Source organism: Pholis gunnellus, assembly GCF_910591455.1.
Source record: "Pholis gunnellus genome assembly, chromosome: 6".
Classification (NCBI taxonomy): domain Eukaryota; kingdom Metazoa; phylum Chordata; class Actinopteri; order Perciformes; family Pholidae; genus Pholis; species Pholis gunnellus.
Window position 1 is genome coordinate 17,651,129 of NC_136532.1, and position 15,556 is coordinate 17,666,684.

The window sequence follows — 15,556 nt, forward strand, 5'->3', positions numbered from 1 at the left end:
AAGATGAAAGGAATCTGTCTACCTCCATATATTATGCACAGATTTGTCTTTACCAAATACAGAGCTGCTTTTGCCTTTGATGCTAAGCAAGATTTTAAAACACTGAACATTTTATATACTAATTTGCTTCAAAAGACAACCGATTGAATACGCATAAGTCAAGAGAGAGAGATCAAGAATCATAACAGAGCAAGAAAAATATTTTAGATTTACTCACGGCTTGGGTCGGAGTAGGCCAGGGTAGAAGTCAGATTACCTCAGAGTTAATACGTCATTCATTAACATTGTGGATAAAGTGTAGGTTGTGCGTAAACTCTCTCCCTGGTTAATGATACATGTTTGCAGTAGTACTGTTTGTCAGCTGCAATATGCTGTTTACAAAAGGTTAGTGCAGGTTCTACAATGAGATATAACTAAGACTGACTGAGACTATGGTATGGTAGTAACAGACGATAGCAAATTGTTGTCCAGTTTATTTCTACACATATTTGAGACTCATTTACAATAACAGGGACATATTTGTTCAATCTGCAGGATTAGGGCAAACATTTATACAGCAATTGTGGGCATTTTATGGTTTTCAGATCATTTATATTTGTATATTGATGGCACGTGTCTAATTACTGAACTATTTCAAATGTTGAAATGAGTATTACAATGTTGTGTATAGTAGGACTGCAACTAACAATTATTTTCATTATCAATCAATTTGCAGATTGTTTGTCTAGATTAATTTAGTCTTTGTTGTTTGGTCTATAAAATGTCAGAAAATAGTGAAAAATGTCCATCCCAGTTTGTCCAACTCCAAGGTGATGTATTCAAATGTCTTTTTTTATCCGTCCAAAACCACAAAACAATAAGTTTAATGTGATACAAAACAGAAAAAGCAGGAAAACTCCATATTTGAGAGGCTGAAAACAGCATCTTCTGCCATTTTGCATGAAAAATTACTTTAATAATGAATTGATTGTCAAAATAGTTGGTGATTGCTGTTCTTTCGACTAACTACTCGATTGGTCAGCTAACCGTTAAAGCTCTAGTGTATAGTGTCACGAATGCAGGAAAGACGTGCCATTTTATAGCTAATGCTACACTGCAGAAAGTGTAAGTGTAGTCCAACTCTGTGGAGAGTATTTAAAACACTCAAGTACATTCAGATTAGCACCTTTAAACTTTCACACGTGATAAAAATGTTATAAAAAGAGTACAAAAACACGACACGACAGATGAAACAATGTCGCTAGCTAGAAAGACTGATGTGTACAAATGACTTAAATAAATTAAAATAGTGGGGCAACAATTCTACAATTTCATAACTGTTGAAAGACTTGTATTGCCGGCTGCAAACATTTTTTCATATAAGAATGAATCTGTCCCAGAATAAGATAACATTGTAAAGTAAACAAACATAATGATAGAAAGCACAAAAAAAAAAAGTTCCTGATGGATACTAAATAACTTCAGTGCTTGGTTGACATTACATTTTTTAGCATTCTGCATTTTTCAGATAATGATTAGAAATATGTTTTCCTCAAATAGGGCATTTAGGGAATAAACTAAATATATTGTTCATCCAGCATGCTTGTCAGTTCAGAATTCTTCAACAGAGTAGGTTCTGCTCTATGATGAATTCAACAGAACCTAGTGAACATTTAACAGGATGTTTTCCACCATGACGTTTCAGTCACAGATGAGGGTATTCATCTTCATGAGATCCACTTACTAACCATGTGCACCTTCTCTTGTATGTTAGAGCTTCTTTGCGTGGCCTAATGTGTCCGAGGCACAGGGGTTGGGGGGGGGAAATGCCTTGTGGGTAAGAAGCATCTGAAAGGCCACTGGGAGGCAGAGTCATCTGTAAAGCTGCGCCGTGGCTCAGTATGGGTACGTCGAGATGGAGACGTAGATAATGAAGATGCTCTGATAGGTAATGCGGCCCTGCAGGGAGATGGTGGTGGCCTGCACCCTGAGGCGCACTAGTCCTGGTCCGTTCAGAGCCTGCAGAGTGAAGATGATCCCCCTGCCTGCCTCGTCTCTGATGCCAAACACCCGGCCCATTACACCCGTCACCGATTCTTGCTCAAGTACGGTAAAAGACGTACGCTCTTGCAGGACGCCTGACTCTGAGAAAGCCGAAAGTCGTACCACATTGTGATTGGCCGGAATGCCAGACGGGAGAGTGAGCAGCTTGTACTGCAGCAGCAGAGGAGAGCCTCCTGCGGCGCAGTCCAGAGTGCAGGGCCTGTAGCACGTCCTTTAAAAGGTCAACAGGAAAGTGCCACTGACACATTAGTAACAAAAATATTTTATAGCTACAAAATATTGCAGTCATAAGTGCAGCATGTACAGCCTAATTATTGTATTTACACTTTTAGTCATGCAATTTACCCAGGGCTTCGTCCACTCTGATAGGATGCAGGGCAGGGAGTATCCAGGCACTGGTATCCCCCTCGGGTATTAAAACACATCTGATTGTGTCCACATTGGATGCCTTGATCTACACATTCATCAATGTCTAGAGGTAGAGAAAGGGGATAGGACCTTAGCTGCAATCATTTAAAGGGAGGAAGAAGTTTATAGTTACAGTTTAATGAAACTCTTACCTTTACAGGTCCTGCCATTGGGTAAGAGCTGGTAACCAGGGGGACACAGGCACTGGAAACTGCCAATGGTGTTTCGGCACTCGTGTTGACATGGCTTTCTGAGCAGACACTCATCTACATCTGTACAGAGAATAATGTGTGAGAATCAAGAGGTTGACAAGACGGTATGACATGGACTTATGCTGTATTTGATAGTTTTGATACACACTCACCAACACATGTGCCGTCTCTGTTGGTGTAGCCCACAGGACAGCTCTGTCTGGTGATGCGAGACACTCCGTGAGAACGGGAGAGGATGGGCCTGCCGACAGACGACACCAGCTGTGGGCGGAGTCTTGCTCTGACTCTGGTGCCGTTGGTGAAGGTCTGACCTCTCTCCAGCCCCGCACAGGAGCGCCCGTCTCCAAGCAGCACAGTACCGGGAGGGCACTGGCACCTAAAGCTGCCAGGCACATTGCGGCACTGGTAGGCACAAGGGTTTGGTGTCTGCTGGCACTCGTTAACGTCTACAAAGTAGAACAAGGGTCAAGTCAATTCTCATGTGCGAGTGTCATTGGAGAGATGTATTATAAAAACAGACATAGATGTCTTACCCAGACATGGCAGGCCTACTCCCTGGGATCGGTAACCTCTGGGACACACACAACCGTAACCTCCGATTGTGTTCTGACAGATCTGAGTGTAGCGACACATGTGACTTCCATCCTGGCACTCGTCAACATCTGAAAAATAAATCCGTAAACAACAATATCTCACCACCAAACATCAGCATTACATTTGTATCTCCTGGTCAACTTGATCGACTTTTTAAAATTCTGAGAGTGACCTTGCAAAAAAGAGAAACTTTAGTAACTTGGGATGGTGGTAGCCTCCATCTCATACCAGTGGTGCTATTGGGACTATAGAGTTTCCTCAAATGAACACCACACTATCATTAACTGTGTTGCTTCCTGTTATAAAGAGGATCTTTGGGTCTTCGGTCAAGGGTTTTCTCTAAGTACCAATTAATAGACTTTTATACAAAAGCTTTAGCTTTCCTTGTGAAGAACAAGCAGCGACTTCTTGCTGTTTTGTGCCCTGAAGTAATCCTGTGAAATCTGACCTGGTGTTACGCAATGTAAAATGCAGTGTAGAGGTCTTTAGAAGCTGCCAATACTATCACCAACAGACCTGTTGGCTTCCACTGATTATAATCATGCAGACAAGATCAGCTTATTTTACCAACTGTCACATGTTCAATGTCCAAGGATAAATGAATCTGTGAACTCACAAGAGTTGTCTTCTTTGAGCCCTTCAAGACATGAATGACTTGATGCTGTTTCTCGAAGTGAATGAAATCATGACTTAATGCTACATTTAGCAACTATAGAGAGTGGATATAAGTCACTAACCCATGCAGGCTCCATTCTCTGATTTGGTCATGCCAGCTGAGCAGCTGTCGAAACACTGGTATCCTCCCTCTGTGTTGCGGCACTCCTTGTGAGCCGGGCAGACATTTCTCATGCACTCATTGATGTCTGTAAAAGTGCAATCATTGCAACAGAGCTGTTAGGCCTCAAAAAAATACATTTGGAAAACACAACAGCAATGTCTTTATCCAGAAATCATGACCACGTAACTCAAGATAATCAACAGACCTTGTTGTGAGCAGTTAGGCAACGCATGCAAGTACGAGGAAACATGTTTATTTTTGTGAATTGTCCCTTTAATAACCTGTGGAAGTCCCACCAAGTTAAGGTCACTAACCGAGGCAGCGATGTCCTGATAGCTGGTATCCAGGGTGACAGATGCAGCGGAAGGAGCCCAGAGTATTGAGACACTGATGCTGGCATGGGGAGAGAGCAGACTCCTGGCACTCATCCACATCTGAAACACACAATTGACACATCTTCATCAATCTGCTGCGGACATCCGGCATACTGTACAACATACTGTGTGCGTGGAAATGAGAGTCGTCTTAGTGGATTATTGCAGAAACAAATGTAATTGGATTCAACAAAAAAAAAAGGAACGTGCACAACAACTGCAGTTTAGGATAAGTTGTTATGCCTCCGTATGAAATGTTGTACAGACCGTTTTAACAGTGATTCAGAGTGACTTGCCTTCACAGCTGGTTCCTGTAATGCTGGGCTTAAATCCTGGTCCACACTTGGCCTGGCAGCGATATGTGCCCACTGTGTTGACACACTGCTGGTTGTAGTGGCACATGTGTGAGCCCTGGGAACACTCATCAATATCTGGTTTTAAGTGAAACACAAGTATAAGGCCAAATGGATTAGATGAAGATGACAAAGATAATTTATACCATTATATATCTGGTTATTTATCCCTTTTTTTGTCTTACCTTGGCATGTGTTGGTTTCCGTAGAGATGGTAAAGCCAGAAGGACAGGCACAGGAAAAGCCTCCCATGATGTTGTTACATGAGTGGGAGCAGGGAGACTGCTGCGCACACTCATCTTCATCTAATGAGGACACATTGAATCATAATATTAAAACTGGTACACAGACAACTGTTGGAAAATATATGAGACATTGAAAGAAAAAAAGAAAAAGGAAAGAGCATACCAGCGCAGTAGGAGGCTGTGTCGAGAATGAAACCTTTAGGGCAAGTGTCTCCATAACCATCTGCAAACAGAACAAATCAGTTCATGCTTCAATATTCAGATCCAGCATTTTTATGCGATGAAGCGATAGTGTTTTAAATGAACATTAAATCATTGCAACTCTCCCCAGACCTGGAATGAGGAGGCTGGCAGTGATATGGAAGTCCAGAGTGAGAGTGAACATGTTGTAGACGCTGTTCATCCCGGAGACCTTGAGCAATTGGAGCAGAGGGCCCTGGCGCTCCTCCTGGCCCTCGTAAATAATGGTGTGATTGCACCGCAGCACCATGGGGTTTCCTCCTCTCTGGTGGGTCTGCGATGACCACGAGTACAGCTGCCCATGGCCCGTCTGTACATATGATTCATCGAACTCCTGAGGGACACAAAGGAAATACGGTCAGAGAAATGAGAGAGGAGCTTATGTATGTCATCAAACTCTCTAGTGAGGTACGTTTGAGGTCTGTAAATTCACATCGTAATGACAGCAGTGAACTCACTTGTAGGCTCAGATGAGATGATGATAATGAAGGAGGCACAAATCCGTTAATCACGATGTCAATTAATAAAACTCCCTCAGAATCCAGACCTCTGGCAACATGGGTCAAACGAAGGATCTCCCCTGTTTAAAGAGATAAGACATTTACAAGCACACAAGAGCGTGATTAAACTATTTACAATCGCCTTCATGTGTAAACTAAAGTAATGTCAGTGGTGCCATCTGCTGGTTGTTTAGCAAACTACAAAGAACAATCGGAGAGAATCACTGATCACAGATTATGACTGAAACTCTTAAGTGTGTGTCTGTTTGTAGCTTGCACTGAAAAACTGAATACATAAAGGATAGATCTATCTGCATGATTTTAAATGCAATATTTTCATCAGTTGAGCAACTGGCCAAGCTCCAAAAAACCTTCTTGGAATATAAGTAACCTTAAATAAATCATAAGCTTGTAATATCCATTGGCTAAAACCTGTTATACATGTAAAACTGATTTAGGGCAGAACTTACCAGTCTCAAACTCCAGCTGGGACTCCTGTCTGAACTGACCCTCAGTGAGAGAGTAGCCATTTCTGGCTGCTCCGCTCTGCAACACAGTAGTCCAGTACATGGGAGCAAACGCAGAGACCAGCACCCGCAGCAAGGGACCTACAACGAAACAGGTTCAGCTCTTGGCCTCTAACAAAGCCAAAGACATACAGTGAATGCAGTCTACACAAGATTAGGACCACATGAAAATGATCTCCTGGTTTCACTTCTTAATTACAAAAATCATAAAGAGACAGAACAAGTTTTCCTGAAACTGAAAGTCTAAGTAAAAAACTAATAATGAATCGATACTTTTTTTATTTAAAATAAACCTACATTAGATCAGTAGAGTTTACTATTTAGCACCCTATTATATCAATCGAACCCATACTGTGCAAATTTAAAAAGTGAGTAACTCTATTCCAAGAACATGTTGGATTGTCCCACAATTTAGTTTACACACTTGACTGTTACAACACGCACTACAATGACTCAGAGACCTTTCTCTCCGGACATGTGACATCAACCCAGGGGCCATAAGGTGCTATCACTCACCCACACTGGGAGGGATGTTGTTCAGGTGTGCCTGCAGAGTGCTGCTCCCCTCTTCAACATTGTCTGTAATGTTGGCCTCCAGGAAGGACACGCCAAACTCTCTCTCGTTCACCATGCCGATCAGGCTGCCTCTGGTCCTGCGAGGAGTCTCTCCTTTCATCACCAAAAAGACATGCACTTGAATAATTCACAATTATTCATAAAATTACCTTTTGAGTTGATACATGGACTGTTTTTGTTACCTGCCTAGGGACTACGGATGCAAATCAGCATCTTTGCTAATTCCAGCTAAATTATTTAAAAGCTTGTATTTTATAATGATGTTCATTAACGTGCTTTGTCCCTATTTAATAAGTGGATAAATAAAATAAATAAATGTGCAGTGTATCTCTTTACAGATACTGCAATAATAGCCTTAGCTCACCTTCATGAATGTCCTTTTGATGTGTGTACACTGTCTGTTAGGATATTCAGAATATTCTGTTAATTTGTACACACAAGAGCTTGAGGATCGTAAAGTTGTTATAAAATTATGAAACAAAGCAATTATTTCATATAAAGTCTTCTGTCAAAAGTGAATGAGGACAAACTAGAGTTACCACCTCGCAGTTGTATGCCTCCGACATTCCGTCAAGTTGCAGTTTACATCCATGTCTGTTTAAAATTGTATCACTTCATCAATTTATCTTATTTGTGTGAAATTGTCAAAATTACCTCATAAATTCTTGAATTTTGGTCAAAAACGTGTTTTGTGAGCTCACAGTGACCTCTGACCACCAAAATCTATTCAGTTCATCCTAATCCAAGTGTAGGTTTGTGTGTAGGTTCCCTCCAGGTGTCCCCGAAAAATCAAGTTTACGTGAATGGACTGGATGGACGGACAATTCAAAAACATAATGCCTCCGGCCACGGCTGTCGCCCACGCGGAGGCATAACAACAATCTATTCATACCTGGACAGAGACCAGTTTGACATTTCCTGGAGTCGATACTGGGACCGCTGCATGATCGGCCCCCATTGGTTGGTTCTGGGTTGTTGCATAATCTGATTCGTTCTTGGAAGCCTTGTCCACAGGTGCTACTACATGGGCCCCATTCCTCCCAGCTCGAGTAGCCTCCATTGACTGTGTTGGAGAGAGAGAAGCAGAGAAGACAGCAGGAGGTTTGAGACCAGATGATTTGTAAAAAAACAAACAAAAAAACAATGAGCTTATAAAATGTCTCAGATGGTAGGGGAACAAAAGTGAGAAAACAAAACAACCAAACTTTGACAATGAGAAGAAGACAAAATGGCTGAATATGTGGAGGTCTGGCAAAACTAGTTATTTGAAATAGTTATTAGAAAGGGAAGCCAGCCAACCTCAGTGAGGCTACTGGCATGTGTAGTTGTGAATATTTTTGTAATTAATTTCATATCCCGTGACAATGTGTGTTATTATAACCACAGAACTCACTCTGAACCTTGAGTGTAATGGTCCTCTCAGCTGTTCCAGCTTCACTCTCAGCCACACACTGGTACTCCCCTTCATCTGCAGCCTGTAGATCAAACAGGTAGAGGAGGAGAGTTTGGCTTAATTGGCACCCTGAGGAACAATTTCCCCCCTGATGGGGCCACAAAGCTCCAAAACAAAACTGTGTCTTTCATCACATATAGTTTTATGGTGACAGAAAACTGACATTAAAGCAAAAAAAAAACCTGGCTTTTTCTACTGGCCAGTTGAGACTTTATTCCATTGAATTCTTTGTCATAATAGATATTACTGGGCCGGAGAGGGGAAATTTCACATTAGAGTACTCCGTGGGAAGGACGGTCATCTGTCTGTGATAAAGTCTCAACTGCAGGCTGTGCAATTACAGCAGCATTTAGAGACCTAACAAGGTTAGAGGCGAAGGAAAGTGGGGGAGAGTCTGGGAACATCCAGCTCTCTCTTCATCTCCTTCCTCTGTTGCTAATGCTGTTAGCCTTTCTGACTGAACTGAATCTGATTTAGGAGGGAAAAGGATGCTGCAGGACAGTCATACAATGCCCATCCACCCAAGGGGACTGCAGATGAAGCATGGATAGGAGGAATACTGCTCCATTGTTCTACAAGATGCAAGTAGTTTGCTCAAGGGGGCTCAATCATTCAAACTTGGTTTAACAAAACTTGTCAAGAGAAAGCTGCTTTAAATTGTAGGAAATACACAACAAAACATAAAGGGAGCTCTGTATTTACAGTGATGCTGTAAATGACCAAGGATCCGTTGTGAAGCGCTTGCATTCGGATGGAGCGGAGCAATGGTTTTCCATCCCGAAGCCAGCGGAGCACTGGGCTGGGGTCTCCGCGGACCGGACAGTCCAGCATGGCAGAGCCACCCTGGATGACCGTCTGAGACATGATAGCTTCACCCTTCAACACCGGAGGCTCTGGAGACACACAGCACATATTCACCGAGGTGATATCAGTACAGTATCTGTAGAAAGTTAAAGGCCCAGGGTGTGAGATTTAGGTGCCTGCAGTATTGTGTTGCAGATTGCACCCAACTAAATCTCCCTCAGCTCACCCCTCCCTTTCCAAGAGTTTTGGAGAACTACGGTGGCCTTCAGGTTTGGGATTTTAGTACAACTAGAAGCTACTCTTATCAATACTCTGCTTTTCTACATGACAAAATAATTGCTTTTTGCTTTTGTATTTCTAAGCTAGCGAAAACCCCTACGATGATTAAAACACAGTTATGAATATTATATTCCATTGCTGCCAATTAATCCCCCTAAATATCACACACTGTTCCTTTAAACGGATAGCACCGAAATAATCCTTGAAAAGAAGCTCACCTCTGATACGAACAAATGAGAGCGCTCGGATGGAGCCCACGCTGTTTTCTGCTATGCACACGTAGGTCCCAGCGTCAGTCATGGTCACATTCTCAACGATCACGGAGCTCCTGCCAGCCTCATCTACAGTGGCACCTGGAATGTGTTTAATCAGTCAGTGCATAACACGGTTCAGATTAAACAAGATTGATTGCTATTTCATCCTACTGCGATCTACAGAAGATGCCACCTTGATGCGATTTCTTTTCCACAATCGCACTGTAATACTTTGTTAATATTTAAGTGCAGCTCACCATGTAAAGCAAGAGAGTACCTGTGTAAGGACTGTTGTTGACAGTCCAGGAGATGACAGGAGACGGTGTTCCCTGAGCGTGGCAGGACAAGGCCAGACTCTGCCCTTTGTTCAGCGTTACATCACCTGGCAGCTCTTTGAAGGCAGGCCTCATGTTGATGGACAGGCGGATGTCTTGTCTCGCCGAGCCTGCTGCATTCGTGGCTACACATGTAAACACGCCAGCGTCCCCTGGCTGTCAGAAGAAAGCAATCAGAACTGATTTGTATGCCCATAACTAGAAAGAGACGGTGATTTGTAATGCAGTGAAGAATACTCCGGCTAACCTCAGCCCTCTCAATGATTAGCTCTCCGGATCGCAGGACAGTGAATTTGCCTGGAAGGTTGGGCACAATGGCGCCATCCTTCTCCCATGTCACTCTGGGCTCTGGTGAACCCTGAGCAGCACAAGGCAGCAGCGCCTGAAATCCTTGAATGACTGACAGGTCTGTTTGCGCAGGAGGAATCATGGGTGGGACTGAAATGCAACAAGTTGTTTTTTTTAATGCAACATAAACCTGCTATATTCAGTCTTCATATGATATGAAAATGCCCTCTGAACTTACCTTGAATAACCAGCCTCATGTCGTGGCTGGCTCTGCCGGCGATGTTTTTGGCAGTACACGTGTACAGACCTGCATCACTGCGCTGGGTAAAAGTAATTGCCAAGGTTCCATTGGCAAAGATATGTATATGAGCGCCGTCAATCACAGGCCTTCTCTCCTTGAGCCAAGCAACTTCAGGTTGAGGCTGCCCGTCAGCCACACACTCCAGACTGACTGGCTGGCCTAGCACTGCAGTGTACTCGACACGAGGCACACTCAGCACGGGGGGCACTGGGATGTCAAAAATACTTTTTTTTAGGAATTAGGAACAACCAGTTTGACTACGAGAAACAAATATCACCATTTTGTTCCAATCTGTGAGATTGAAAGTCCGTAACTACCTTGAAGGACTAGTTTGGTCCTGCCAACAGCTACTCCAGCTTCACTCTTTGCCAGGCACTGGTAAGTCCCCGCATCGCCAAGTGTGACACGAGAAAACTTCAGAGCTCCATTTGAGAGCACAGCAAGCCTGTGACCTGTAATCAAGCAATAAAGTCACATCACATGAGCATGAAAATCAGATCACGTCCCCTGAATTACAGTGAGACCTGCGGGATCTGATAATAATGAAAGTATTAAGAATGTTCTCACAGTAAACAGCCGCAGGCCTCATTAAAACTCCTTAAACAGATATCAAATGCTAGCATCTACCGTAACGTAACAATATGTTTGTAAAATAAGTGTTGTGTTTGGGTTTTATATGTCATTACCTGTTGCTATGGGAATTCCCTCTCTTTGCCAGGTGATGGAAGGTCTGGGGAAGCCTTGAACGTCACAGGGCAGAACGGTCCCATGATGCAACACTGCTTGTACTTCCTCTGCCATTGGCCTGATCTCTGGGGGTTCTAAATACATAGAAGAACAAATCCCTTGTTATATACATATATTTACATGTGTTGTCATACTGTATGTGTTCAAACACATAGTGTTTACACAGTAACACGCAGCTATCTATTAAAGCCTACCTTGCACAGAGAGAGAGATGTGTTTGTGAGCCACTCCAGCTGGGTTGCGGGCTGAGCAGGTGTACCTGCCAGCATGGCTTGGCACGGCAGCAGTTATCTCCAACACTCCTGCATTGCAATGAATAAGATACATAGTTTAGTGAGCAAAAATATATTCCATAGTTTGTTCCAGTTTACCATGATGCATAATGATTTAAAAAAAACCTTTAGACATGTTGTCTTACCAGTGGGAAGGACACGATAACTTCCTCCTCTGGCACCCAGTTTGGCACCGCCCTTGGTCCAGGTGACAGTGGGCTGAGGGCGTCCTTGTACGTGACAAGGCAACACCACAGGAGACATTTTCACAGCCGTGACTGCCGTGACATCGTCTTCAATAGATGGTGGGACTAAAAGAGAAAAGAGCAAATTCATCGATTCAATCATCTGAAATGCCTCACTACTGTCTGCTTATTGTACAAAGACCAAAATCAATACCTTGCAGGATGACCTCAATGACCCTGCGCTCCTCCCCAACATCATTGACAGCTGTGCACTCAAAGTAACCTTCATCCTCATCGGACGGTGTCAAAAGAACCAGGGACCCAGAGGACAGTAACCTGGACAGAATAGCACAATGTGGTCAGCTTTAACGGCTGTGTAATTCATAACGTGTGCATATTTTGTATTCAAAGGTAGTCCGACCATAGCTTTGTATTTACCTGTATGCAGCAGGCTGCTGGCTGATATCGAGTGGAGTGCCGTTCCTCTTCCAGGTTACTTCAGGCGGAGGTATACCTGTCGTCTCACAGCTCAGCACGGCTCTAATCCCCGTGGTTACTGTCACATTGAATGGACCCGGACTGATTGAAGGACCCACTGATAGGACACAGAACAGATTCACGTATGTTGACCATAGTCCTATATTTCAGTGTGCTTATAGAGTGTTTTAACACTATAAGATATCCTAAAAAGTATTTAAGCAAGACGATTGCACTATAATCCTAACCACAACCGACACAGGGACCCATGTGTGATGGTAAAATAAGGGAAAAAGCACCTCCAGAGTTATAGAGTAACTTTTTGTTTTTCTTTGTTATATTTACCAAACACCCGTAGATCCACTCCGCGGTGATCTGAGCCAGCCTGGTTGGACACAGTGCAGTAGTAGCGACCAGCATCACTCAACTGAACCGCATGCACACGCAGGGAGCCCTCTGACAACATAGTGTACCTGAAACAAGTACACAATAAAAAATACAAAAAAGAATGAATGGCTAGACACACCACGGTGTGTAGCTATGTCTATGTTTTGTGGAAAAGTAAAATATAAGTACAGATTGCGCAGGAAAAAGTTAGGACCTACTTATTGTTATCTTGAGTTACGGGGAAGCCATCTTTCCTCCACATGATCGTAGTTGAAGTGTCATCTTCAACTTCACAAGGTAAAACCGCATCCTGGCCAACATGTGCAGTCACCACTGAGCTGCTCTCCTTTATGATTGGCGGCACTAGAGAAATTAAAAGTGACAGTTCCATGTAGCGGCTTTGGTTTAGCATGTAGAACTATTTAAAAAATGTATTCAAAAGAAGATCATTATTGACAGGCCGACTTACAGAGAATCTCCACAGTGAAAAACAGACTGGTGCTTCCAGCTATGTTGGTGACCACACAGCTGTATTGGCCACTGTCCTCAGGCCTGACTTCCTGTATCTCCAGGTACTGACCCCCTGCCAGTCGCTGGATACGACTACCAAGCTGATACAACAAGAGGAGGGAGGGAAAACGTGTGAGTCAGAGGACATAGTTTCTAGTTCAATACCTGTTTTTGATTTTGACTCCGTACCTGCAGCTTGGCCTCATCTTTGTACCACTCGATATCGGGAGGGGGGTCATTGTCAGCCAGGCACTCCAAAGTCAAATGCCCATTAACTGGTACTGTCAATGTCCTCACATCACCAGAGCCAAGGAGGGTGGGTGGGACTGAAACACAACCACTGGTTAAAAAGCGGTGGACCTCACTGAGGCAACTTACAAAACGTTTACAGTGGTGACACACGCTTAAGCACCCAGAATGAATAACGTGACTAACAATTCCTCTAATAGGTGCTGCTTTTTAAGGACATGTGGAACAGATAAAGTCAGGCAGTAGATCAGAAGCCAACCCTTGTGTTTGCACTGAAAAATACATCCTTAGCTTTCCACACAGTGCAAAATGTATAAAGATGGATGTGCTGTAAGAAATGTGTTTCACTACATATGATTTAATGTTGCCTGAGTTGGGTAATCCAAAGAAAGAGGTTTACATCATGAATTTAGGAATTTTACTTGGAGCATTAATCTCAGCAGCTTAATATATCTCAACAGCATTGCGTGTTAATATATTTCTAGAGGCACCATTTTATTCCAGCGAGAACAAATGGTGAAATGGGATAAAGATGCTGCACAATATATCAGAAATCAAAGCGGCCTGTGTCATCAATCAACACACATGAAAATGCCTTTTTACTGTATACCTCATATTGCGTGCATAACTGTGCATGACCGTAGCTGGAAAATGTTAATGCCAGACCAAGTCTGTTTTTACTTTTGTGCAAACACCGAACACTTTAGAATGTACACGGAGAACAGCTTGTGTCACCTTGGACTCTGACCCAGTGGTTTTTTCCATCCTCTCCAGCTAGGCTGCTGGCCAAGCAAGTGTACAGACCTGCATCCTCAACCTTTAAAGAGACAACATTAATCAGCTTGAGTGGTTCTTGCATAACAATGCTGTATTTGCGTAGATTGATCCTGTTAAAGCTTCACTCTTGCAATTGTTTTTAAATCTGATTTTAGGTATACAAATTAAAGCTCATGCTTTTGTGCATCTTTTTTGTAACTATAATGTACACCACCCATATAAACAACCTATTAAGAACATCGAATTACATACAAGTAAACATAATGGTTTAGCTTCATTTCACATGCCTTTTGTCTTTCTGTGAAAAGACTGGACATGTTAATGCTGCAACAGGCACATCAGGTGCTTTTAAAAAAAAAGATGCACTTCTTTCTAAAAACCTCAGCAACCTGCATTTTCCTGAAAATACCGTTGCAGAAAGTTACACAATTATTCCTTATTCTAAATAGTGCATGTGCTCACAGCTACTCTGTGTATGAATTGACTACTGCAGCTTCAACTTTGCAATATCATCAGATATTGTCCGTTTGTAATTTACCTGAACTTTGAGTATCCTGACAAAGTGTCCATCCTGCTGAACAATGTCAGTTCCTTCCAAAGGGCGACCATCTTTGAGCCAGCTGAGGGTGGGAGGTGGGGCTCCCACGGCCGAGCACTCCAGCTCCAGTGGACTATTTACTGCGATGGTCAGCTCTTCTGGAGAACTGGAGCTAGATATCTTTGGAGGCTCTGGATTACAAAGCAGAGCGTTTTGGCTCAGTTGTTCAAGGAGTTTACACTCTTCAACACTATACATTTAACATACAGATTGTGTTTGGGATTACCGAGCACAGTGAGGTTAAAGCTCTTTGTGCTGCTTCCAGCCTGGTTACTAGCCACGCAGCTGTAGAGGCCCGCATCTGAAGGCGCTACATCAGGCAGCTGCAGCCGTGTCTCCTGTCCATCCAGCAGCAAGTTGCGGTGAAGAGAAAGTGGCTGGCCGTCCTTCAACCAATTCAGTGTCGGAGGGGGAATGCCGCGCGCTTCGCAGGTTAACGTCACCAAGGACCCCTGGACTACTGTAACTGGCTCCACTGGTTCAACATGATCCACACCAGGGGGCACTGCGGACCACACACACACATAACATCGAAATAAAACCCTCAGATCCAAAAGATCTGTTCAAGGGAAAATCAGTAGCTGGTATGTTATTACTGTACCTTGGACCTGGAGATCATAACTGAGCTCGGCAAGACCAGCTCGACTGCGTGCCACGCATGTGTAAAGTCCAGAGTCAGACAGCTGCACGGGGGAAATCCTTTTTCATGAAGGAAAAGGGAACACTTAGCATTATCTCATCTATGAACATTTAATCTCTTTAACATTGATCTCGTTTGTATTTGGCTTTC

General features: G+C 43.2%; 1 protein-coding gene across 1 annotated transcript in view; it reads right to left on the minus strand.

Moving 5' to 3' along the window:
• Nucleotides 1-500: 500 nt before the first annotated feature.
• Nucleotides 501-15,556, minus strand: part of hmcn2 (hemicentin 2) — a gene marked incomplete at its 5' end in the record, with an annotated part of 44,266 nt that continues 29,210 nt past the window's right edge. The window contains 35 exons of the mRNA XM_079162055.1: nt 501-2,254; nt 2,389-2,515; nt 2,604-2,723; nt 2,816-3,109; nt 3,197-3,325; nt 3,995-4,120; nt 4,350-4,469; nt 4,706-4,840; nt 4,948-5,067; nt 5,171-5,230; nt 5,341-5,581; nt 5,706-5,827; nt 6,218-6,355; nt 6,791-6,943; nt 7,743-7,913; nt 8,244-8,325; nt 9,006-9,196; nt 9,605-9,739; nt 9,918-10,131; nt 10,223-10,413; nt 10,502-10,771; nt 10,882-11,016; nt 11,251-11,385; nt 11,506-11,613; nt 11,730-11,894; nt 11,983-12,104; nt 12,207-12,363; nt 12,591-12,718; nt 12,851-12,995; nt 13,102-13,243; nt 13,332-13,468; nt 14,127-14,208; nt 14,707-14,897; nt 14,993-15,271; nt 15,368-15,465. Coding sequence (XP_079018181.1) covers nt 1,876-2,254; nt 2,389-2,515; nt 2,604-2,723; nt 2,816-3,109; nt 3,197-3,325; nt 3,995-4,120; nt 4,350-4,469; nt 4,706-4,840; nt 4,948-5,067; nt 5,171-5,230; nt 5,341-5,581; nt 5,706-5,827; nt 6,218-6,355; nt 6,791-6,943; nt 7,743-7,913; nt 8,244-8,325; nt 9,006-9,196; nt 9,605-9,739; nt 9,918-10,131; nt 10,223-10,413; nt 10,502-10,771; nt 10,882-11,016; nt 11,251-11,385; nt 11,506-11,613; nt 11,730-11,894; nt 11,983-12,104; nt 12,207-12,363; nt 12,591-12,718; nt 12,851-12,995; nt 13,102-13,243; nt 13,332-13,468; nt 14,127-14,208; nt 14,707-14,897; nt 14,993-15,271; nt 15,368-15,465 — 5,542 coding nt within the window. The 3' untranslated portion in view covers nt 501-1,875. The remainder of the gene's footprint in view (nt 2,255-2,388; nt 2,516-2,603; nt 2,724-2,815; nt 3,110-3,196; nt 3,326-3,994; nt 4,121-4,349; nt 4,470-4,705; nt 4,841-4,947; nt 5,068-5,170; nt 5,231-5,340; nt 5,582-5,705; nt 5,828-6,217; nt 6,356-6,790; nt 6,944-7,742; nt 7,914-8,243; nt 8,326-9,005; nt 9,197-9,604; nt 9,740-9,917; nt 10,132-10,222; nt 10,414-10,501; nt 10,772-10,881; nt 11,017-11,250; nt 11,386-11,505; nt 11,614-11,729; nt 11,895-11,982; nt 12,105-12,206; nt 12,364-12,590; nt 12,719-12,850; nt 12,996-13,101; nt 13,244-13,331; nt 13,469-14,126; nt 14,209-14,706; nt 14,898-14,992; nt 15,272-15,367; nt 15,466-15,556) is intronic.